Here is a 22,333-nt window from a genome sequence, read left to right as displayed (position 1 = left end):
GGTAGCCCAGGTGCTTCAGCCTGGAAGACTGCCTCAGCTGCTGTTTCCTCAAGAATCTGCATACATGTCAACTTTGAAAGCGCTAGCCCAAAGGATCCATCTCAAAAAGACTGGACAGAAACATATAGCTAGTGTTTGCAGAGCTTGCCTATGTCTTGTTTTTCCAAGTATACCCAAAAGATGAAATCCTGCTGACCACACCGGGGGAGTCATCCCAGGAACTGAGTCCCAAAAGGTCTGCTTCTCCTGTTCCCATAAACCTCTTTTCTCTCCTATCTAGGGTAGGTGGGTTGGAAGGGAGGTGTAAGCATTAAAGAACTTCAAAGTAGGTTTGGAAAAGGTGGGAGCCAACAGTTATAGTTGGTTTTAAGCTTCTGGGACACAAACCTGAGTCTTCTACAAGAGCAGCAAGTGCTCATACGTCTCGTAAGCCTCAGGCTCGCTGCTGCGCTACTTGCTTGTCTGACTGCTGCTCTTTAATACCATCTTTCTCTTCTCAAAAAGCACACTGCTTAGAGAAGTTCTTGCAACATTCATTGTTGAAAGAGTAGTTCAGTTCTGCACTTGGGTTGGTCTGCATATCCAGTGCGCTTTCCCATCCTCTCTCATCTTCACAGTGAAGAGTTACCAACTTCCTTTAAAAATTATTTTTATTTTTTGGTTTTTTTTTAGAAAGGGGCTGGCCTTGATTTGTAGCCTTGACTGGCCTGGACCTAACTTTGTAGACCAGGCTGGCTTCTAACTCAGAGATCCCCCTGCCTCTGCCTCCCAAGTGTGGAGAGTAAAAGCCTGTACCACCACCAAAGGTTAGTTTTCAATTTTTGAAAGGGAGGTCTTCTGTAAGCCAGATTGCTAGACTGTCCATCAAGATCCACTTTCTCCTTGTCCCATTATTATTACTACACACAGTGCCAACTGCACACGTGGCTGACCGACCACTTAGGCTCAGTTTCTGAACTGTTTGTTGTTTGCTGTAAACAAATGTCGACCATTTTGCTAATGAATTCGTAGCAAAGTCGGGGCATCGTATTTCCAGCTATGTGTCGTAAGACACCAGACCCCTCAAGTCGTCCCCTGAGTACCAGCTGGGAGCCGTACTGACAGAGCCCAGGGAAGAGCAGCCAGATGGCTGCCAACAGGCCACAGGTTGGTTAGCATGTGAAGTCGGGCTCCCCCACTGTTGTGATCATCTGCAAGGCCTTGGTTTGTACCTTCCCCCTGAGTGGAGGCCACCTCCAGACTCCCCAAGCCCCTCCCACACATGCCAGAACCTTCATCTGCACCAGGCACGGAAGCAGGGAGGTTTTCTTGAAATCTTTCAGGGTTTGTTTGGCTGGTTTTCTCTTCTCCTCAGAATTTCTCCAAGCTGACCAGGGAGGCCGTGCCAGGTGGGAGGGGGCGGGATCCCCTCATCCCTCCTAACTCCCTCAGAAACTACAAATTCAAACGCCCTGCTAGGACGCCATTGCAAGGGTGGTTAGGTCAGCACTGAACCGTTTGAGGGGCATTCTCTCCAGCCTGTGTCCCAAGAAAAAATGTAGGGCGTGTTGGCTGATGGTGGCAGGCTGGAGTCTGGAGATGAAATAGAAACCAAGTGTTCATTTTACCAGTATTTTTAGAAGTGCACAACTCTTACCAAAGTCAGTGTCACACAGACCAGTTTGATGACACTGGAAATAAAGATGCAAACATTCCTAAAGGTGGGGCTCAAGAAAGCACTTCTCCCCCAGTCTGGTGCCATCCCAGCAGCCCTTGGCCTGTGCGTGTATGTGTGACAGAAAGGGTTTCTCTGTGTAGCCTTGGCTGCCCTGGACTCTCTTTATAGACCAGGCTGGCCTCAAACTCACAGAGATCCACCTGCCTCTGCCTCCAGAGTGCTGGGATTAAAGGCGTGTGCCACTATACTTGGCATATCCACATGTTTTAAAGCTGTAAAGTTTCTAGCTCCAACTGAATCCCCAGGGCCAAAGAATCACTTGCTCTCAGGAAGCAGAGATGCCAGGCATGTTACACACGCTCGCTCAGAACCCAGCACCTGTGGGGCAGGAGGGCTGAAAATTTGCAGGTAGCCTGGGCTACAGAGAGAGGTCTGGTCTCAGAAAAGGAAAAATTAACATAAAAATAATCTAGAACATTTTAAAAGACAAAGTTTTCTCCACGGATCAAAAGGTTTTTTTCTCAAATGCTTTTTATAGTAATTTACTCTTTTATTAAGTTTGGGAGTTGATCACTAAAGTAATACATATACTTATTTCAGGAAGTATAAAAAATACAAAATGTATAAAAAAGAGCCACTCATAGATCTAATACTGACAGGCTAACCCTGCAGGCGTCCACGGAGCCCCAGCACACACCAGGCCCAAAGATTCCATGTATTTTCTCATAGGAAGTAACAAATATAGTTTAAAATACCAAAACAGTATGTTTAAAGGTTTCTTTACAAAGCAGCATCCTACAAAATCTCCATTTTCCAAATTCCTGCGATACAGACTATAGGGCACTGATTAAAATGAACAGCAACAGAGGCCAGCGCGGAGGAGAACGGCCTCATCTCCAGACGCCTCCGCGACTCCTCAGGCCGCTCGGGCCAGGATGGCCACTCTTCTTCCTTGCCGGCTTTTCAGTCTTAGGGGCTGAAGCAAGGCGTCGAGGGACAGCCTGGGAGGGGATCTGAGAATTGAGAGGAAAAAAGGAAACCACCATCATACACTTGTAGAACACCGTGGGTGCAGAGAAGCCCCAGCCAGGGAGCCTGGGGGAAAGAAGCCCGGGTGAGAGCGAGAGGGGGCGGGGCCAGGAGGCGGAGGGGCGGGGCCAGGAAGGGAGGGTGGGGTGTTCAGGGGACTGTGTCCCCACTCTCCACCCCCAACCCTCAGCCCTGCCTCGGGTCCCTGCTGACTCCCTCACCTCTTTCCGGGGAATCTCACCCAAGCGGGAGTCAGTGTTTCTTCGGGGGACAAGCTCCCCTTGGCCGTCAGTCCTACCATACAAATCATGGGTATGAGTGAGGGTGGGGTTGGGGAGTAATTCCCCAATTCCACACAACTCTGCACAGAAATTAAAATGTTTCTGGATTTCCTTTCTTAAGAATGTTTGTCTTAGGGCTGGAGAGAGGGCTCAGGGGTTAAGAGCACTGGCTGCTCTTCCAAAGGACCTGAGTTCAATTTCCACAACCACATGGTGGCTCACAACCATCTATAATGTGATCTGGTGCCCTCTTCTGGCCTGCAGGCTCGCACGCAGGCAGAATACTGTATAAATAATAAAATTTTTTTTGGGGGGGGGGGGGGGTTCGAGACAGAGTCTCTCTGTGTAGCCTTGGCTGTCCTGGACTCACTTTGTAGACCAGACTGGCCTCGAACTCACAGCGATCCACCTACCTCTGCCTCCCGAGTGCTGGGATTAAAGGCGTGCGCCACCACGCCCTGCCAATAAATAAAATCTTTAAAAAAAAATGCTTGTCCCTCCAGGCATGGCGGCGCTTGTCTTTAATCCCAGCACTTGGGAGGCAGAGGCAGGTGGATCACTGCGAGTTCAAAGCCAGCCTGGTCTACAAAGTGAGTCCTGGACAACCAAAATAACATAAGAGAAATCCTGTCTCAAAAAAATACATAGTGAGTCTGGTGCCGGGCGTGGTGGTGCGCGCTGTGAGTTTGAGGCCAGCCTGGTCAACAAAGGAGTCCAAGATACCCAAGGCTACACAGAGAAACTATCCCCAGGGGAAAATATAATGAATGAGTCTAGGGAGACGCTCAGATGGGAGAGCGCTTGTCCTTCAAACATGAGGCCTGGGATTCAATTTCCAGCATCAAATAAGGAAAGAAGAATTGAAAACTGACCTGGAGGGGTTGGGGATTTAGCTCAGCTCTGGGGGGGGGGGGGGGGGAAGAAAAGAAAATGGACCCGGAGCCATGTGGGAGGAGCCATGTGGGAACCAGTGAGTTACCCGGAAGCCAAGCTCCTTACACTCTGGTTTGGCCCAGCTAAACATGGAGGTGAAAAGCTGGAACACAGAAAAAGCTTCTGAATAAGGCATAACCAAATAACTCAAATTCAAAACGAATCCAAGGTGTTTCTGGGTGGTGTGGCTCGGTGAGACTTCATTACAACCTTGGTTCTGAACACACTGCACGCATGCTTTGCACCACACCTGTGGTCACCACACAGGAACACACTGGAGCCACCGCAGCTCTAACTACGCACACTGTGAATCGCAGTGCTCCTGCTGTACATATGAGGATTTCTGCTTTCATACAAATGACGGTTTAATTACAGGAAACACAGACTGTGCCTCTGCACGTGTGAGCATGTGCTTGGGCGCCGAGAACAGACAGCTTCCGGTGTTGTTCCTCAGGGGCTATCCACATTAGCCTTGTGTCTCTTTTTGAGATATGGTCTCACTCTGTAGACCGGGCTGGCCTGGAACTCAGAGATCCACCTGCCTCTGCCTCCCGAGCACCGGGAGCAGGGCCTGCACCACCATACCTGGCTACTGCAGTTTGTGAGGTGGGTCTTTTATTGGCCTGGGGCTCAACAGTTTGCTAAGATGGCTCCACAACAGCTACCCAGGGGATTACAGGTGTGTGCTCCACACCTGGCATCTCAGCATCAGCTCCTCGTGCTGTATTGCAAGCACCTCAACAGATGAGCTGACTCTCCAACCCCATATTCCCCAGCACGCATCAAATTACTGTCTTTGGACTGTATTCAAATGTTTGATGTGAAAAATTGTTATTTGAATTGCTGACTTCAAGTTTCATTAAAAAATAAAATCAAGGTGTGTGTGTGATTTAATCCCAGCACTGGGGAGGCAGGGGTAGTGACTCTCTGAGTTTGGTGTCAGCCTTTAGCTATCCAATGAGTTCCAGGCTAGCTAGGGGATGCATAGTGAGATCCTGTCTCAAAAATATATAAAAAAGTCCTTATGATTAACTATGAGCAAATGCTTGTTAAGGCTTCAGGTAAAAAGAGCCACAGGTGGAAAAAAATTTAGAAAAATAAGCAAAAATTCTGTAATTCTAAGTTTTGAGCTTCGGGGTAGAAAGGAAAAAAAGCTGAGGTGCAGACATACGGGTGGGGATTTAAGAAAAATCAGTAAACAGATGGGGAAACCACAAATCTACATTTTGCCCCTCTGTCACCCCACGGCAGCCCCTGAAAACTACACACTGAACTCAGTGGCGACACAGCTGGATCATCACCTCCACACACTCCACCCTTGGAGCTCTGCCCCCCCCCCCCCCCCACACACACACCTACCCGCCTTGCTCCAGCCTCTTCAGGTACAGCAGCAGGTCCTCGGCAGGCAGGGCGCCCCACCCCCGAGCCTGGTACAGGCGGAACAGCTCAGACACTTCCATTAGCTGCCTTGGGGGGCTGAGCCCTTCTGTACCTGAGGGACGAGTTGACACCATTACCTGGGGCTCCTCTCAGCCTTAGCTCACTTCCAAGGACTCCACAATGCTCAGAGCATTTCCTCCCCATCCCCACCCCCCCCAACCTCCTCTACCCCATCCCCACCCCCCACCCCTACCCCTGCAGCTCCCTGCTTACCTCTCTCTGGGGAGCCAGTACTGTGACCACTGCCCTGCAAATGGAATGAGGGAAGCTCTCGGGCCCTGAAAAGACTAGCCGCCAGGGGTAAGGGAACTTTAGTTTTGTGCACAGCAGGCGGCAGGCGCGGCACTGGAGCGGCTTCTTCCCAAGAAGAGACAGTCCGAGAACCTAGCATAGGAGAGAGGTGCAAGAATGAACATGGGGCAAGCACACCCCAACACGGCTGGGCAGCACTCAGCCCCTGGGAGGTGGTGGTGGTGGGGGACCCGGTAGCTCAGCCACCCTGGGTGCAGTACAGCACAAATAAACTAGGCACTGGCCGGGCCGTGATGGCGTATGCCTTTAGTCCCAGCACTCAGGAGGCAGAGGCAGGCGATCGCTGTAAGTTTGAGGCCAGCCTGGTCTACAAAGTGAGTCCAGGACAGCCAAGGCTACACAGAGAAACCTTGTCTCGGAAAAAAAATTTTTTAATCCAAATTCAAATAAACATGTATAATCTCTCTACAGAAGACTACTGTGAGCCTGTTTCTCACATTTGCTGTCTATGCTAAGAAGCTCGACTCCATCACACCTCTTCAAGGCCCAGCCCGACCTTCCTCAGAGTTAGGACTCACCAGACTTAGGGGGCAACAGGTCGACAGAGGGGTTCTCGTTGCTCTGAGGTGCTGTCTCCAGCAGCTGGGGAAACAAGACAGTTGTTCCTCTAGTAACCAGTGGAAAGAAGGCCAGGGTCTGAGGGGCTCAGCAGCCCAGGTTCCAGAGGAGAGGTGCGGACTGAGAAACAGATAGACTAAAGGCTGGGACAAATAATTGGTCCTAAAAAGGCAAGGAAGGGGCCAGGGGGATGACTCAGTGACACTGAGCAAGCATGGGACCTGAGATCAGTCCCTGACATCCACATAAAAGCCAGGCAGGGCCGGGAGTGACAGCGCACGCCTTTAGTCCCAGCACTGGGGAGGGAGGCAGGTCTCTGTGAATTTGAGGCCAGCCTGGTCTACACAGAGTAAGTCACAGGCCAGCCAGGGCTACATAGTGAGGCCCTGACTTTAAAAAAAAAAAAAAGGAGAGGAGAGGGAGACAGGCCAGGCCTGAGGGCCTGTTAGCTCCTGCAGCCATTTAGTAAACACTGGGTTTACTAGACATTGTCTCAAAAAAAAAAAAAAAGCGACGGGACCTAGAGAAGAAAACAGCTGACACTGACTTTGTGCTCACCCACTTCATACACATGTGATCACACCAGCTGGGAGGCTGGAGGGGATCCTAACCCAGAGGACATGAGAAAGCAGGCAGGATAAACAACCAACCATCTTGGTGGACTCTCTCTTACCTGCTGCAAAAAATTCCTAAGGCCTTCAAGCTGAGAAGCAGGTGGCAGCCCTGGTTTTAGGGAGCCATCACCATCAGATCCAGGGTCTTCATCCGGGAACGGTCGCTCTGCCCTATGATCAGCAGCGAAGGCCTCCAATGCAGAGATGGGTCCAACTGTAAAAGGAGACGGGTGTGCTGGCACACGTGTGTTACATATGGGCGAAGTCTCTCCGTAAATAAGCCTACCATAATGCTCCCAACGAAAAGGCACTACCGAAAGGCAGAGCAGAGGCTGGAGAGATGGCTCCATGGCTAAGAGCACTGACTGCTCTTCCAGAGGACCCGAGTTCAATTCCCAGCCCCCACATGGCAGCTCACAACCACCTGGAACTCCAGTCCCAAGGGATCCAATGCCCTCTTCTGGCTTCCACAGGCACTGCACACATGTGGCCCACAGACGGCCGTGAAGGCAGAACACCTATTCACATAAATTTAAAAGAAGAAAAACCCTTAAAACAAATAAATAAATGTAAGAGGGACGCCACAGCTGGCAGAGACGCCGCCGAAGTTTAAAGGCGCTGGAGAGGGGAAGGTGAAGGGAGCCTGGGAGATTGCACAGCTGAGCTCTAAGACAGAAATGCAACACAAGTACAAGGCTGTGGGACTTAAACTCTAAACAAGTTTACCATAAACTCCTTAAAGAACATGAACAAAAGATGCATCCTGGGGGCCAGGTGGTGGTGGCGCACGCCTTTAATCCCAGCACTCGGGAGGCAGAGGCAGGCGGATTGCTGTGAGTTCGAGGCCAGCCTGGTCTACAAAGTGAGTCCAGGACAGCCAACGCTACACAGAGAGACCCTGTCTCGAAAAACAAACAACATCTTGGTGCTGGAGAGATGGCTCAGAGGTTAAGAGCACTGTCTACTCTTCTAAAGGTCCTGAGTTCAATTCCCAGCAACTACACGATGGCTCACAACCATCTACAATGAGATTTGGTGCCCTCTTCTGGCCTGCAGGCCTTATATCCAGGCAAAACACTGTATACATAATAAGTAAATATATCTTTTAAAAAAAGATACATCCTGGGGACTGGAGGTGTACCTCAGCTGAGAGTGCCTGCCCACACCACAGGCACTGGGTCTGCAGTATACTCCTGAAATCCCAGCAGTTGAGAATCAGAGTTCAAGGTCACACTTGGCTACAGCAGTGAATCTGAGGCAAATACCACCCCTTTTTTTGGTGGGCCTGCAAGACAGCCCACCCCCCGCCCGGTGTTTCCAGACAAGGCTTCTCTGTGTAGCCTTGGCTGTCCTGGACTCGCTTTGTACAGACCAGGCTGGCCTCAATCAAACTCACATGTAGGGGCTAGAGAGATGGTTAAGAGCACTTGCTGCACTTAAGTAGGACCTGGGTTCAGTTCCCAGCACCCCCACAATGGCTTAACAACCACACATAACTCCAGTTTCAGGGGATTTGATGCCATCTTCTGGTCTCCACCTTGGTAAGGAAGCCATTCCCCATTCCCTCGTGAGGAGACAGACCTCTGCCTTAGTTACCTGTGGGTGGAGCCACATCAGGTTTGGGCTCCAAGGGCTGAAAGGAGTTCTGGTTCTGGAAAGGGGGTCCCAGCAGCAGGCTGAGATCTGGGGAGTTGCTCCCGAGAACAGGGGGTGCCCCAGGCAGGTCATCCGTCACTTCTCGGCTCTGCTGCAGCACAGGTTTCAGGGCGACCGCCATGGGAGGCATGGCCCACATCCTCCTCTCCGCCTTCTCTGGCTCCAGAGGCCCAGGGCTAGAGGGCTCAGCAGGGGGAGCCTGGCCAGGGGGAGGAAAGAAAGCTCACAGCCTGGTGGGCCCCAAGAGACAGGGCTTAGCGCAGACACTTGAATATGGCTGTCACCTCCCCGAGTTCCTTCATAGGGAATGGCAGCATCTAATTTCTACCAAGCTTTTTTTAAACTTGTCTAGACTTTTTGTTGTTGTTCTGTTTTATTTTGGGTTTGTTTTGGTTTTTTGTTTGTTTGTTTGTTGTCTGTCTGTTTTTGAGTCAGGGTCTCTCTGTGTTATCCCTGGCTGTCCTGGACTCACTTTGTAGACCAGGCTGGCCTCAAACTCACAGTGATCCACCTGCCTCTGCCTCCCCAGTGCTAAGATTAAAGGCGTGTGCCACTACACCCAGCAATTTCCACCAAAGTTTAATCTGATTATTTTTCATATTACAATTCTATTTCCAGACATTTTATAGATAACTTATACAACAACTTGCATTTTGATACTTATTGTAACTCTGTAGATGTAAAATGCATTCATACAAAGTTACACAGCAGTAGGTACAGGGTGGCACCTGGTGGGAGGGGTTTGGGGGAGGAGGGAGATGCTCAGGATCCCAGCTCATGGCTGCCTGCATAGAGGGCTGGGCCTGGGACATGGGGGAGGCTACCTTTACTGAATAGCTTCTTCTTAAATCTTAACTGGATTTTTGTTTGTGCCACATGCATGTTACTAATTCTAAAACATTTTAGCCAGTAATTGTATCATAAATTAAGAGATACCAACATAAGAAAGACTAGGAGTAAGGGCCCCTACTTTAGCTTAGGGCAGGACTTAGCAACAACTCAGGGTGTGTGTGTGTGTGTGTGTGTGTGTGTGTGTGTGTGTGTGTGTGTGTGTGTGTGTGTGTGTGCAGTTCTCAAGCACTTACTTTGGTTTTTGTTGTTTTTGTTTTGTTTTGCTTTTCCTTTGAGACAGGACCTCTCATAGCCCAGGCTTATCTTGAACTCACTATAAAGCTGAGGAAAGCTGTGAGCCTGACCGCCTGCCTTCTCCTCTACATAAGCAGACACCAAAACACACAGACACACACGCATGCACATACACACACACACACACACACACACACGCACACACACACACACACACACTCCCATGGCTCTCTATGCCTCAACAGCTGAGACAGTTCACTGTCCATAGACAAAGGAGGCATCAAATGTCAGAACCGAGCAGGTAGTGAGAGACCAGATAGGTGAGGTGTTGGGTGAGAAAGGAGTTCCTAACAGGTGGGCATGTAAGCAACAGCTCCTCTGTGGAAGGAAGGGAGAAAGGAAGGAAGGAGGGAGGGGGAGGAAGGAAGGAGGGGGGGGAGGGAGGAAGGAAGGAGGGAGGGGGAGGAAGGGAGGAAGCTAATTACAAGCTGATGAGGAAGGAGCGGAGAGGCAGGCAGCCCAGGCTGCTGGGTGCGCACCACATGCGATGCTGCCCGGTGTTGGCGCAGTCTTAGAGCGCCCACTGGAAGGTCAAGGGCTCTGCTTAGTCCTGGGCATACGGTCGTTTGTGCAGCCAGGTCCTTACGGCGTCCTTGAACCACTACAGTTGGGATTCCCAGGTGGGTGCACGTGAAGACCTCGTAGGACAGCCTGAGATGCCCCACTGGCCATTCAGTGCCCTTCCCATCGGCCGCTCCCCTGCACAGTGCCAGCCTCGCCCCTTCATGCAGTTTTCCACAGGGCTTTAGGGCATGAAATCAGGTCCTCGTGCTGACCGTTCCTGACCGGTATCTCTCTGGCCTTAGCAACGACTTCTTGTCATAGTGAATTCGGCCCCTAGTCCACCCAACTAGCAGCACACATTCATTCGTGTCTTAGTACTGGCGTCACAGAGCCGTGCCCAGTGGAACGGGCACATCTGGTGAGCTATGTCCATGGAAGAAAGGTTTATTTGGGCAGGACAGCTGCCCTCCGGGGCGACGCCTACCTGAGGGTTGGGAGGCAGCAGTGTGGTACTGAGCAGCTGGGTGGCCTCGTCCCAGTGGGCCCGCAGCAGGGCCTGGAGCCGCTCCACCAGCTGCACCCACTGCTCTTCCAGCCGCTGGTTGCCACTCTTCAGGTCACGAACCCGGGCTTGCTCTCTTGCCAGTCTGAAGGAAAAGAGGGGGCCAGGGAGGTGGCTCAGCTGGTGGCCTGTCTCCTGCAGAAGCCTGAGTCAGGGCGCCCATGCCAGGGCAGGGTGTGGCAGAGCACACACAGAAAGAGATGGCGATCCCTAGAGATCCAGAGAACTCGACAGTTAGCCGTCTACCCAAACTGACTGGTGAGTCTCAAAAATAAGGGGGAGGAGACATCTGACATTGACCTCTGACCCACACAGCACCCACAGGAACACACACAGAAAGAGATGGCTCAGGGAGGTTAAGGAAACAGGCGTAGAGGTCAAGAGCCAGGGCGCCCTTCAGACTCTGGAGTCCTTAGAGGTCAGCTCTTCTGAGAGGCTGCTCCTCGCCATCCCAGCCTGGGCTTTACCCACGGAAAGAGACCCCAAGACCAGCACCTGAGCTCATAGTCCTGCGCCACCTGCTGCTGCCGCTCCTCCCGTTCCGCCGTTTCTAGCTTGAACTGAGCCAGCTGGGCAGCTAGCTCCTGTTGGTGCTGTCCGCTGAGTTCCTGCAGCTGCTTCCTAGGAAGGCCCAGTGAGAACGAGACTTTGCTGACAGGAGACAGCATCAGGGGCTGAGAGCTAGCTCAGTGGCTAGTACTGCTTCTGCAGAGAGCCCAAGTGTGGCTCCTAGCACCCACACAGCTCCAGGGGTCCAACCCCCCATCTGGCACAGGCATCTGTACCTGAACACAGATACATGTGCATACACGTAACTAAAAATAAAACCATTTTTAAACAAAATGATGTAATCAACGAGAAAAAAGACAGACTGTGTAGAGGTGAGACGTGAGGCGCCCGACCAACCCAATACTTTCTCAGGGGCCCTCATGAGAAGACAGAGGGAACAGCGCTGTGTGTCCTTGTCCAGGAGTGGACTTGGCAAGGCTCGTCTAGGGCAAGAGAGCGAAGGCTGCAGTTCTGGGGAACCGATTCTTCCCCTCGGGCTGTGGTTCCAGTCCTTAGGCAGCTGTGTCTGAGATATCTATCCTGTGTTCTCTTTGCCAGCAGTGTCTGACCTAGCTCTCTGCTAACCTTGGCCATTGAGCCCCCTTCCCCTCCCCCCAATAATACATAAACAATGCTCTTCCTCCTTTTTGGTTTTTTTGAGAACTCACAGAGATCCGCCTGCCTCTACCTCCCTGAGTGCTCGGATTACAGGCACATGCCACCATTCCTGGCTGATGCTATACTTCGTAATAAACTTGCTTGGCATTAAGTCGTCCTTTATGCAAGACCTGCTGGCCCCATCCTCAGCCCTGGTCCTCCCACTCCACACCTCACTATTAGGGCCTCCTTACTCCTATGGGTTCAGGTCAGGGAGACAGACAGTTGCAATCTCCTGGTCCAGCCACAGCACAAGAACAGGTAAGAGCAAAGCTGAGGCCACATGCTGGACTGCCCAGAAAGCAACAGACTAGATGGCCAGAATCTCACTATGGAGCCCAGGCTCATCTCAAACTAGCAATCCTCCTGCCTCAACCACCCAAACTGGGATTACAGGACTATAATCCATGTCCACTTGAAAATGATATAACAGAAAGCATTTCCCCCAGGTGTGATGTCGTCTTTGATTCCAGCACCCAGAAGGCGAGACAGACAGATTTCTAGGAATTCAAGACCAGGCTGGTCTACATAGTGAGACCCTGTCTCAAAAAAGAACAACAGAAACCCCAAACAAACAAAATAGCACTTCTAGAAAACACGGTGAGGGATGGGATGAGGGCAGTAAGGCTGTGAGAGGGAGGCTCGCCCATGCGGCAGCTGTGAACGCTACCTTCAGCACCACAGTGCTGCCCTCAGTGCTGGCTCTGCCCTATGAGAGTGAGAGCTCCCTGCCGTGTGCCTCTCCATAAGCACTTGATGTGCTTACTCCTTCTCCCAAGAGGGACCAAGATCTGAACAGATGGAACTGGGAGTATGCTGGGGGTCGTTCTGGAAGAGGCTAAAAGGCTCGGAGCACAGGGCCGGAAGTTAATCACACATGCTGCTGCCAGAGAAACACTCCAGTAAGTCCTAAGTACCTGTGATGGTCCCTTAGGGTGGCCGCCTGCCGCAGGCTGCTCTCCTGAGCCTCTGCCAGGCGCTCCACCTGCTGCTCCAGCTGGACAGCCAGCTCTGACTCCATCTGGATCCGCTGGCTCTCGTATCTGGCCTGGGAGTGAAGGAAGGCCACGGCTGTCAGTTCAAGTCTGTTTGAGCTCAGTCTTCTCGGCGATGGAAAATGTAAACGAAATCAGTACCAACAACCTCCTCATCTGCCTCCTTAAGGACGAAGAACAGGCAATTTGCCTCAGAGAGTGACACAGATTTCTTCTCTTTATTGAACCACGAGACACATCATATATGTACACAAAAGTGAAAATGGCTTTGGACAAAAGAACTCGATATTAACCCAAGGAAATGTTAGAGCCATCTGCAGTGTGCCTGAGGTAACACGTGTGTGACATCGACCTGACACCAGGAGGCATCTGAGCAGTCAGTGGCCCACACCTGCCGGCTCCACTTTCTCCCCTCTCACGCCTCACTCCTCCAGCGCACTGCAATCTTCACTTGCAAAGAGCTCAGTTCTAACCCCACAGTGGCTGCTCCTCCATCTATGTCCTCAATGATGTCATTGCAAGTCCTGACCCTCGGGCCAAAACTCTGTCGAGACAGATTTTTTTTCCTCTGCAGGACCTCTTCTCCCTTCTCCTCCTGAGCCTTGGCCGACTGCTCCGCCTCCAACTGCGCTTTAGTCCTGTCCCTTAGTCCTGTCCCTGAGTCCTGTCCCTGAGTCCTGTCCCTTAGTCCTGTCCCTTAGTCCTGTCCCTTAGTCCTGTCCCTTAGTCCTGTCCCTTAGTCCTGTCCCTTAGTCCTGTCCCTTAGTCCTGTCCCTTAGTCCTGTCCCTTAGTCCTGTCCCTTAGTCCTGTCCCTTAGTCCTGTCCCTCCTTCTCTCCTCTCCTACCTGCTGACATTCAGGCCAGAGAAGTCTAAGTTATATATAGTAAGCGTTTGCCTCTAGGCACATTTTTTATACCTCTCTTAATTCTCAAATTTTTCATTTTATCCTGATCTTTTTTCCCAAGCTTCACGCCCACATAGCCAAGCTAGGAATGGCGGCTCCTGCTGAATCTCAAACCTGGCAGTCTGAGGCCGTGTGATAAGGCCAACTTCTACGTATCAAGACCTTGCCTAAAGCATACATAAGTAAGTGGCTGCAGAGACGGCTCAGTGCTTATGAACACTGGCTGCTCTTCAGGAGGCCTGAGGTCAGTTCCCAGCACCCACATGGCCGCACCCAGCTGTCTGTAGCTCCAGTTCCAAGGGATCAGACACCTGCACATCGACACATATGCAGGCAAAACACCAGTGCACATAAAAATTTAAAAATTTAAATAAAAGTAATAAAACAGAAAACCATATACCCTAAAACGTCCTGTTTTGCTTACACTGTGAGCAGGGCCATCCTCACCAGGCTTCCTGCCTGGTGCTGCCCTCCCTGCCCACACCGCTGAGCTGTGAGAAGCTGGGAGCCAGCACTCTGAGCTCTTCTTCTTTACTCCCTTTGACTGGTCCACATAACCAGAGGCCCACAACGTCAGAACTAAGAGTCGGGAGTGTCTCCCCCGTGACTGAAACATGGTTCTCTCCAAGCGTTTCCACACAGCCAGCCAGGCAGTTCCCCCAGAGCAGGGCATGGCCACACCCACTTATTTACATACCATCTCCACAGATGCTCGTGTTAGGACCTGGAGCAGTTACCACTGAGAACCTTCCAGAAAGTCTGCCGAGGCCTGCTTTAGTAGATGATCAGAGGCTAACAGATGTGAATTTAAGATTCTGTGTACTAGCTAGAAACGGTTGCTTTTTCCTGCAGGTAAAATGTGAATTTAGTTCTGACCATTAGTTTCCTTCTCTGTTCTGACCATTGTGAGCCATTTTTATGTGTAGTGTCTGCTAACGGCCAACCCATGAGTTTCTGAGAGTAAGTTAAATAGAATTAAACGTCCATGTTGGTTCCTGGTCCACAGAGACCAGAAAAAGATGTCAGATTCTCTAGAACTGGAAATGCAGATGGCTGTCAGCTGCCGCCGTGTGGGTGCTGGGGATCGAACCTGGGGGCCTTGGAAAAGCAGCCAGTGTTCTTAAGGGGTTTTGTTTATCCCGAGACAGGGTTTCTCTGTGTAGCCTTGGCTGTCCTGGACTCACTTTGTAGACCAGGCTGGCCTCGAACTCACAGCGATCCACCTGCCTCTGCCTCCTGAGTGCTGGGATTAAAGACGTGGGCCACCATGCCGGGCTTTTAAGGAAGGCTTTTGTTTCTTTAACCAGTCCTGGGAACTGAACTCAGGGCTCACACACGCTGAGCCAGATCCTAGGCTACATCTTACTTTCGGACACATTTCGCTAAGTCATCCAGGCTCTCCCTGAATCCACATTCACACAGCAGCCCAGGCTGTGCCACAGCTTGAGATCCTCCTGCCTCAGCCTTCCAAGTAGCTGCTGGAATTACAGACGTATGCTACCAGGCCTGGCTGAAAAGTATTTTTTGATCCAATTGTATCTGGATTTTTGGTGCTATTTTTGAGCCAGGTTATCAGCTGTTACAGGAATTTCCCAAGTAAATAAAATAAACACTGTCCTCCTGGGTCCCCAACTTAGAGATATTAGCAGAAGTTACTGAAATAATGAAAATGGGGCTGGTAAAAATGCGCAGCACACAACCCTAACAACCTGAGCTCAGTTCCCCACAGGAGAAGGAAAGCCTGGTCTCCAGCCTCTACACACGTGTCATGGTACATATTCACCCCCACCACACACTCACACCACATATACAACGACAAATAACATTTTTAACAGATAAATAACGACAAATACAAAGCAAACTGCACCAACTGGTGTCAGGTCTGGCAGATGCTCTCAGCTGCTCAGGCGGTGTGTGCGGTGTGTGTAGTGCTGTCTCTTAACAACAGTGTAAGGCCGCTCAGATTTGAACAGTGGACTCTAAAGGTAACCGTGAGTCAGCCCACGTTGTGGGAAACTGTCCTTCAGCGAGGAAACAGTGGAGTTTAAGACAGAGTATTATCCAACTAGACAAAGGTAAGTCCCACCCACCAGAGATGACAAGCCCGCCGTGATTCCCGGTCACTGTGCTGTCCAGACCTGCAGAAACCCCAGGGCCTGCTGGGCTCACCTGGACCAAGCTCATCTCCAGGTGCAGCGCGTCTCGCTCCCTCCGGGCCGTGTCCAGCTCCCCCTCCAGACGCTGCACCTCAGACTGCAGCAGCGCCAACTGCTGCTGGGCCTCCCGGGCTGCCTGCGCCTCCCTCTGACTGTTCCCCTGAGGAGGAGAATCCCGGCTCAACGCATGCCCCGTCTCCTATGTCCTGGGTCTGATTCTAACGCACGCTCCTGCTTTGCCTCCTCCCGCCATCCTCAGCACTCCACGTCTGTTGCCCGCAGCCCTCCACACCCGTCCTCAGCCCCAGGCTTGCCTTCCACGCACAGCTCTTTATCCTCCATCCTGGTTCCCTACTAAGCTCCACATCCCGGCATCTCATCCTATTTAGTCATCTCCCCGCCATGTTTCCATCCCCACCTCTACCTTCTCTCTTTCCAGCTGAGCCTGGCCTTCCTCCTGCACTGCCTGATGGCGCTCCTTCAGCTGGTGCTCCTGCTGGGTCCAGGCCTGCCTTTCTTTTTCTAGAGCAATTTGCAGGGCCTCCAGCTTCCGCCGCTCACTGAGCTGCCCAGCCCTGGCCTCGTCCAGCTCCCCCTGGAGGGCCCGGCACTGCTGCTGTTCCACCTCCAACCTCAGCGCCAGGGCTTGCCTTTCTTCTTCCTGAAGTCCCGGAGAGAAAGCTTTAGTGTGCGCTCAAGAGACCAGCGGCCTGGCTAGCTCCCAGGTTACAACACAGCGGGTGAATGCACACCTGGGGCGGTAAGGATCCAAGTTTGATTACCAGAACCCACGTGGTGGCTCACAATTGTCTTTAAGTCCATTCCCAGGGATCGGAAGCCTTCTTGTGGCCTCTGTAAGGAGCAGCATGTGTGTGCTGCACAGACACACACACACAGGCAAAACAACCACCCACATAAAATAAAAATAAAGACATTTTAAAAATTCATATTTAAACACAGATTTGGCAGAAAAAGGTTCATTCTGCTGTGGGCAAGTTAACTTGGGAACTCAGAACTGGGTGGCAGTCCTGCAAGTAAGTGACTGTTGAGCGCTCAGCCCTAAATGGGGGCATTTACATCAACACCCCCTTCCAAGGCTCAGGAAATGAGATGAAGAGGGACAGAGGAGGGCTGTGGAGTGCTGTGGAGGGCTGTGGAGGGCTGTCTTTTGAACACGCCATGGTAAGGCACCCATGAGCTCGGCAGCTAAGGTCACCTGCACAAGACCCGAGTGTAAGTGACCAAGCCACAAGATAAGTCAACAACTGAAAAGCAGCACCAACTGGACTAAGGAAAGGAATTTGGAGGTGCATTTAACAAGAAACATTATTTATGTGTACAAGATTGGTAAAGAAGAAATAAAATGTTACATTTTTTAAAGCCAAATGAAGAGCCGGGTGCGGTGGCCCTGGGGAAACAGAGGCAGGCGGATCTCTGGAAGTTCGAGGCCAGCCTGGTCTACAAAGTGAGTCCTGGACAAGCAGGGCCACTACACAGAGAAACTGTCTCGGAATCCAAAAACAAACAATTTGCAGTCTCTCAAGTCTGCCTGGCAGCAGGCTGCTGTGAGCGGAACCTCTGACAGACAGCAGCGGAGCGCATGTTCTGAGGGCGCGCCTGTGCCAGGTGCCGTCAAATCACAAGCTCCTCGAGACGATCTGCACAGGGCTGACCACCTCGCCCGCCTTCTCACCAGCGCCTCGCTCTCCTTCCTCTGCAGTCTGGTTCCCTCCTGCTCCCGACTCAGAGCTTCTACAGCCTCAGAAAGGCTTTGTTCCAGGCGGGCTACTGTCTTTCAGGAGAGAAAAACACAGAACAGTGAAAATGAGGAAAATACCTCTACTTCAGAAATAACTAGCAACGCAGACTTGAAAGTGCAGTGGTAACTACATGACCTAGGGCACCAGAGAGAAGATGGAGTGGGGAAGCCTGGGGGAAGCCAGGACAACATAAACCTGCCAGTAGGTGCAGGAGTGTAGAGGGCAGCAGGTAAGGGCAGCAACCCCAAGCGAGACGCCAGCTTCTGGGGAACGCTAATACCAAAGCCAATCAATCAGTCCTTCCTATCCTGACACCTGTGACCTAGGCTCTGAAGTCACAGGACCAGGGCGCCTACCTCCTGCTGCTTGCTTCTGGTGAGTTCTGCTGCCTGGCGCTCCTCGTGAAGTCCCCGCAGCACCTCTGTCCGCTCAGCCTCATGTCGGTTCCAGCCCTCCACCACTCGAGCCAGGGTCTCAAGACAGGCAAATAAAATGGAATTTCAAATCCACTTTTTTTGCCCTCTTTTCTACAAGTCATAGCGACCTCCTTCTCCCAAATCAGAAGACCCGTCTGCCTCTCCCTGCTGTTGACGTGCACACACACTGTAGACCCGTCTGTCTCTCCCTGCTGTTGACGTGCACACACACTGGTTAAACAGGGGATGATGGCTCATTCTTGTCATCCCAGCACTTGGGGGCTGAGGCAGGATGGCCATTAAGAGCTCAAAGGAAGGCCGGGGGTGGTAGCACATGCCTTTAATCCCAGGCAGGCGGATCTTCATGAGTTCAAGGCCAGCCCGGTGTGCTGTGCAAAGCAAGTCCAGGACAGCCAGGGCTACACAAAGAAACCCTGTCTCAAATAACAGTAATAACAACAACAACAACAACAAGAAGAGCTTAAAGGTAAACCATACAATGAGACCCTGCCGCCCTCATTTCCACGGTGCCCTCCTTGGAGAGAGCCACGTTTGCTGCTGTCACCTTGTCTAGTTGTTCGATCATGAGATCTTTCTTGCGGTCAGCGGCCACAGCCACGGCTAGCTGCTGTTGTAACTCTAGTACCCGAGTCTGTAGGCTCTGAATGTGCTGCTCACAGTGCTGGAAAGAAACCCGAGGATGTGGGTGCTGTTCATCTTAGCCTGACCACAGCACCAGGCACGTCAGGATCCTTAGGGGGAGATGGGCCCCCAAAACAGAATTGATTTCAAAAGAAAGAATCAAGAATTCTGGAGCAGGAACCTTGAGACCCAAGACCGCTAAACAGTTTCTTCTACCAGCTCAGGAAATGGTTGTCAGCTTCCGCGCTCTCCCCTTTCCCGGCTTCTCTGTAACTGTGGCAGAGGTGGCGTGGGAAGCCACTCCTGCTCTAAGGAGCTCACTGAACACCAAAGCCTTTCATTCCCGGCCCAGCAGTGTAAGATAATGGTGGGAGCTCCAAGCCGACGAGCAGTGACACTGCCCTGTCGTCATCCCGTTCATCACTCTGTCCCTTCAGACAGTAAGGCACCCATGGAGCCATCAGACCACCAACAGCTCCAGAGCTCTGTCAAGCCAATGAAGTGCCTGCCCATTTGAAAGGTGCCTACGGGAGGGTGTTTGCTATGTGAGAGCAGGTGCCAAAGAGGACATAGTACTTCCCTTGGAGGGGCCGAGAGTTTAGAGGGGGAAACAAGCTGAGTGTGTCACCAGTGAGAAGCTGAGGACTCTGCTGGGGTGGTGGCACATGTGACACAGGCCAGCTCTCAAGGCCTCTCCCAGCCTTTGGGCTTATCAATCAGCGTGACTTTTCCACCCAAGGACCCTAATTTCCACCCCTGCCACTTCAGAAGAAAGCTCTTTGCCCTCACCTTTCGGCGCGTAAGCTCTGAGTCCAGTGCATCTCTCAGGCCCTGAAAATCTGGGGGGTTGGCGGGGGGCCCTGGCCGAAGGCTGGTATAGCGGGGAAAGAATTCTTCCAGCGCCTGGGCTGAGCTGGATGGAGACAGGTCCTGCAGAGGCCGGGTGCTGAGCGAGCCAGACAGACAATGTCAAGACTGGAGACCCTCTGAGAGCCCTGGCCTACTGTGCGCTGGCCTACTGTGGCATTTTACATATCAGAAAACCACGACAGGAGCACAGAGGCCCGTGACTACTTGATGAGGTTCCGTCCTCCGCATCACACACACACACACACACACACACACACACACACACACACACATCTAATAACAGCAGAAACCAGCTTATTCTTCTAGGGGAAGATGGGCTGAGGAGAGAGAGCGCCAACTACTAGACAAGACAGTACCTGCCCAGGTTTCAGAAAACCAAGGACCTAGACCCTTAGGAAATTAGGGTGACAGGGACCAAGGAGTGGAGCACAAGGACCCCAAGGCCTGGCAGAACCCAAGGCCAGGAGGACCCCAAGGCCAGGAGAACCCCAAGGCCAAGAGGACCCCAAGGCCAGGAGAACCCCAAGGCCAGGAGAACCCCAAGGCCAGGCAGACCCCAAAGAACACTCACTTGAGCAAGGCAGCCGTGCTGTCACTGTCAAAGGAGTCCTCTTCCCGTCTCTCCGAGCCAGCGCGAGGAATGAATGGGTCCCCTGCTTGCAGCCCAAGAGACTCCAAAGTCAGGGTCAGGCAGGACGGAGGCCATTGGAAGAAAGGGGCCTTTCCAGTTCCCCACTCCCCAAACCTTCACCCAAGGAATGGCTGTTTCTTCTTCTCAAGCCTCGCCCCAGGGCTGCTGCTTGCTGCCTCCCACCCTTCTGCCTCAGCTTTCCTCTAGAGCTCTAAGGGGGGCTGACTTACGATGGGCAGCATCGCGTGAGCTCTGGAGCATGGTCTGGAGCTGACCCCGGACACTTTCCATCTCAAAGATATGCTTAGACCCATCCTAAAGAGGGGAAGGGAAAAAGCCCACGGAAGCCCCAGTCAGCCGGTGTAGTCTGCATGCCACATGCCGCCGGGTTAGCAGAATTTTCAGGTGGACCTCAGCAAATTGAGGGAAGCAGTCAGACCCACAAGGGAGGTCTCAGCCTTAAACCCAAATGTTCACAGAGGCAGGAAAGGCGAGCAAGTGGAAGACCAGGCTGGAGGCAACTGCTGTGAGCCAAAGCCTGGTGCGCCTGTGCCTGTCGGAGTCCGCACTCCGGAGGGCCTGACCAGTCTTTCCCATTGGAGTAACGATCTCTGAACACACATGCTTAATGCCTTGCACGCCACATTTTGGACCATACAGTCAAAACAATTTTGTGCTGAAAGGAGCTTTACATATTTTGCTGCTGTCTTTAAGTCCCCAGTCATCATCTGGGTCCAAGAAACCTAACCCCGACTCACAGGACACCAACCTACTCTACAACACAGGCGTGTGACCAAATAAAACCGGGGGGGGGGGGGGGGGAGACACACTAGGAACCGTCACAATTTCCCCAGTTATATAGTTTCATGCCATCCCCTCATACACATCTTCTATGAGAAGAAAGCATTAAGATCCGTGTAACGAGCAGATAATTTAAATCTCAGAACAGGTCCAAGCCACAGCAAAGCTGACCTCAACGTTCCAGGGCGGAACACTTTCCAAGACACACACGCCTCTCTCACCTTTTTCAGGTTGCTCTCCAGCCCAACCGACAGGCTGCGACTCAGCTCCTGAGCCAAGCTGTCTAAGCCCTCGTGAGGAGGTGGGGAGTTGGAAGCTAAATACAGCTGAGCCCGGGCTGTGGCCTCCGCCTGGCGGCTGAGATGCAAAGAAGTGTACAGCTGGGAGGTCACCTCCGAGGACACCTGGTTCAACCCCGGGGGCTCTGACGAGTCACTCAGGAGGTCCTCTGGCCGGAGAGGCGAACTGGGGCCGGGAGCTGCTGTAGCCATGTGCAGTGAAGAGACCAGGGGACACAGCCGAAAACTGGCAACTTCCGGCTCAGTTTTGAGAGGCTCCGCACTTGTGGAAAAGTCCACCAAGAAGGAAGGTTTGGAAGGGAGGAAAATAAGGATCCTTAGCAAATAAGGAGGGTATCACGGCTTTCTGGTTGGAGGAGTGTCCACTGGCTCCAGAGGCCATGGATGGGGCAAAGACATTCCTTCTCTCTCAGCTCCAGGGAACCAGGCAAGGCAAAGGGCAGAAGACCTGCACGCAGGGGCCACAGAACCGCTGCACTGCCTTCCTCTTAACTGAAGAGTCCAGGGCTAGCTTCGGCACGGGCTAGCCCTGGTTAGCTTTTTAAAAAATTATTATTATTCACACTCAAAATGTGCAAACTGTAACAGACCCCAAACCAAAGCAGACCCAGTATCTGTCTGCCGACTGGCTTTACAAGACTTCATTATCACAACGCCCGCCGCCACAGCGGAATTCCTCCCTATCCCACTCTTAAGAAATCGCTATAAAAGACCCTCAAAAGCACACGCCCCCGCCCTGCGACCACCCGACTCCGACTACTCTGAGCATGTCGGCCTTTGGTTTGCCAAGATGAAAGGCACTGTCCCCCCTCCTACCCTATAGCCCCGACAGAGAAAGACCAGAGACCACCCCCTTCCTAGCGCGGTACTCCGCTCTCAAAACCGTTGGCAGCCTCCCGCCCACCGCCCGCAGCCCCGCCTCCTTACGTCACCCGCCCGCGAGAGCACGCGCCCTGCGC

General features: G+C 52.2%; 1 protein-coding gene across 3 annotated transcripts; it reads right to left on the bottom strand.

The window, feature by feature from the left end:
• Positions 1-2,185: 2,185 nt before the first annotated feature.
• CNTROB (centrobin, centriole duplication and spindle assembly protein) lies at positions 2,186-22,281 on the bottom strand. 3 transcript variants are annotated; one of them, XM_084761123.1, is made up of 19 exons: positions 21,297-22,281; positions 20,505-20,589; positions 20,215-20,299; positions 19,563-19,719; positions 18,697-18,813; positions 18,072-18,188; positions 17,649-17,747; positions 16,380-16,616; positions 15,969-16,115; positions 12,816-12,946; positions 11,188-11,313; positions 10,615-10,777; positions 8,421-8,679; positions 6,884-7,038; positions 6,171-6,234; positions 5,554-5,724; positions 5,260-5,392; positions 2,908-2,980; positions 2,186-2,670 (listed from the first exon to the last, which is right to left on the bottom strand). In XM_084761123.1, exons 1-19 carry the CDS (start codon positions 21,564-21,566, stop codon positions 2,548-2,550), a joined length of 2,712 nt encoding a protein of 903 aa, XP_084617249.1. In that variant the 5' UTR covers positions 21,567-22,281; the 3' UTR covers positions 2,186-2,547. The 3 variants fall into 3 exon arrangements, with proteins under 3 accessions (XP_084617249.1, XP_084617250.1, XP_084617251.1); XM_084761124.1 differs by having other exon boundaries at positions 20,215-20,296; positions 21,297-22,280; XM_084761125.1 differs by having other exon boundaries at positions 20,215-20,296; positions 20,501-20,589; positions 21,297-21,435.
• Between the last annotated feature and the right edge of the window lie 52 nt (positions 22,282-22,333).

The sequence above is a fragment of the Acomys minous genome, assembly GCF_964271855.1.
Source record: "Acomys minous genome assembly, chromosome: 16".
Taxonomy (NCBI): domain Eukaryota; kingdom Metazoa; phylum Chordata; class Mammalia; order Rodentia; family Muridae; genus Acomys; species Acomys minous.
The sequence above is the reverse complement of the archived record's forward strand: the minus strand, read 5'-3'. Positions and strand labels throughout refer to the sequence as shown.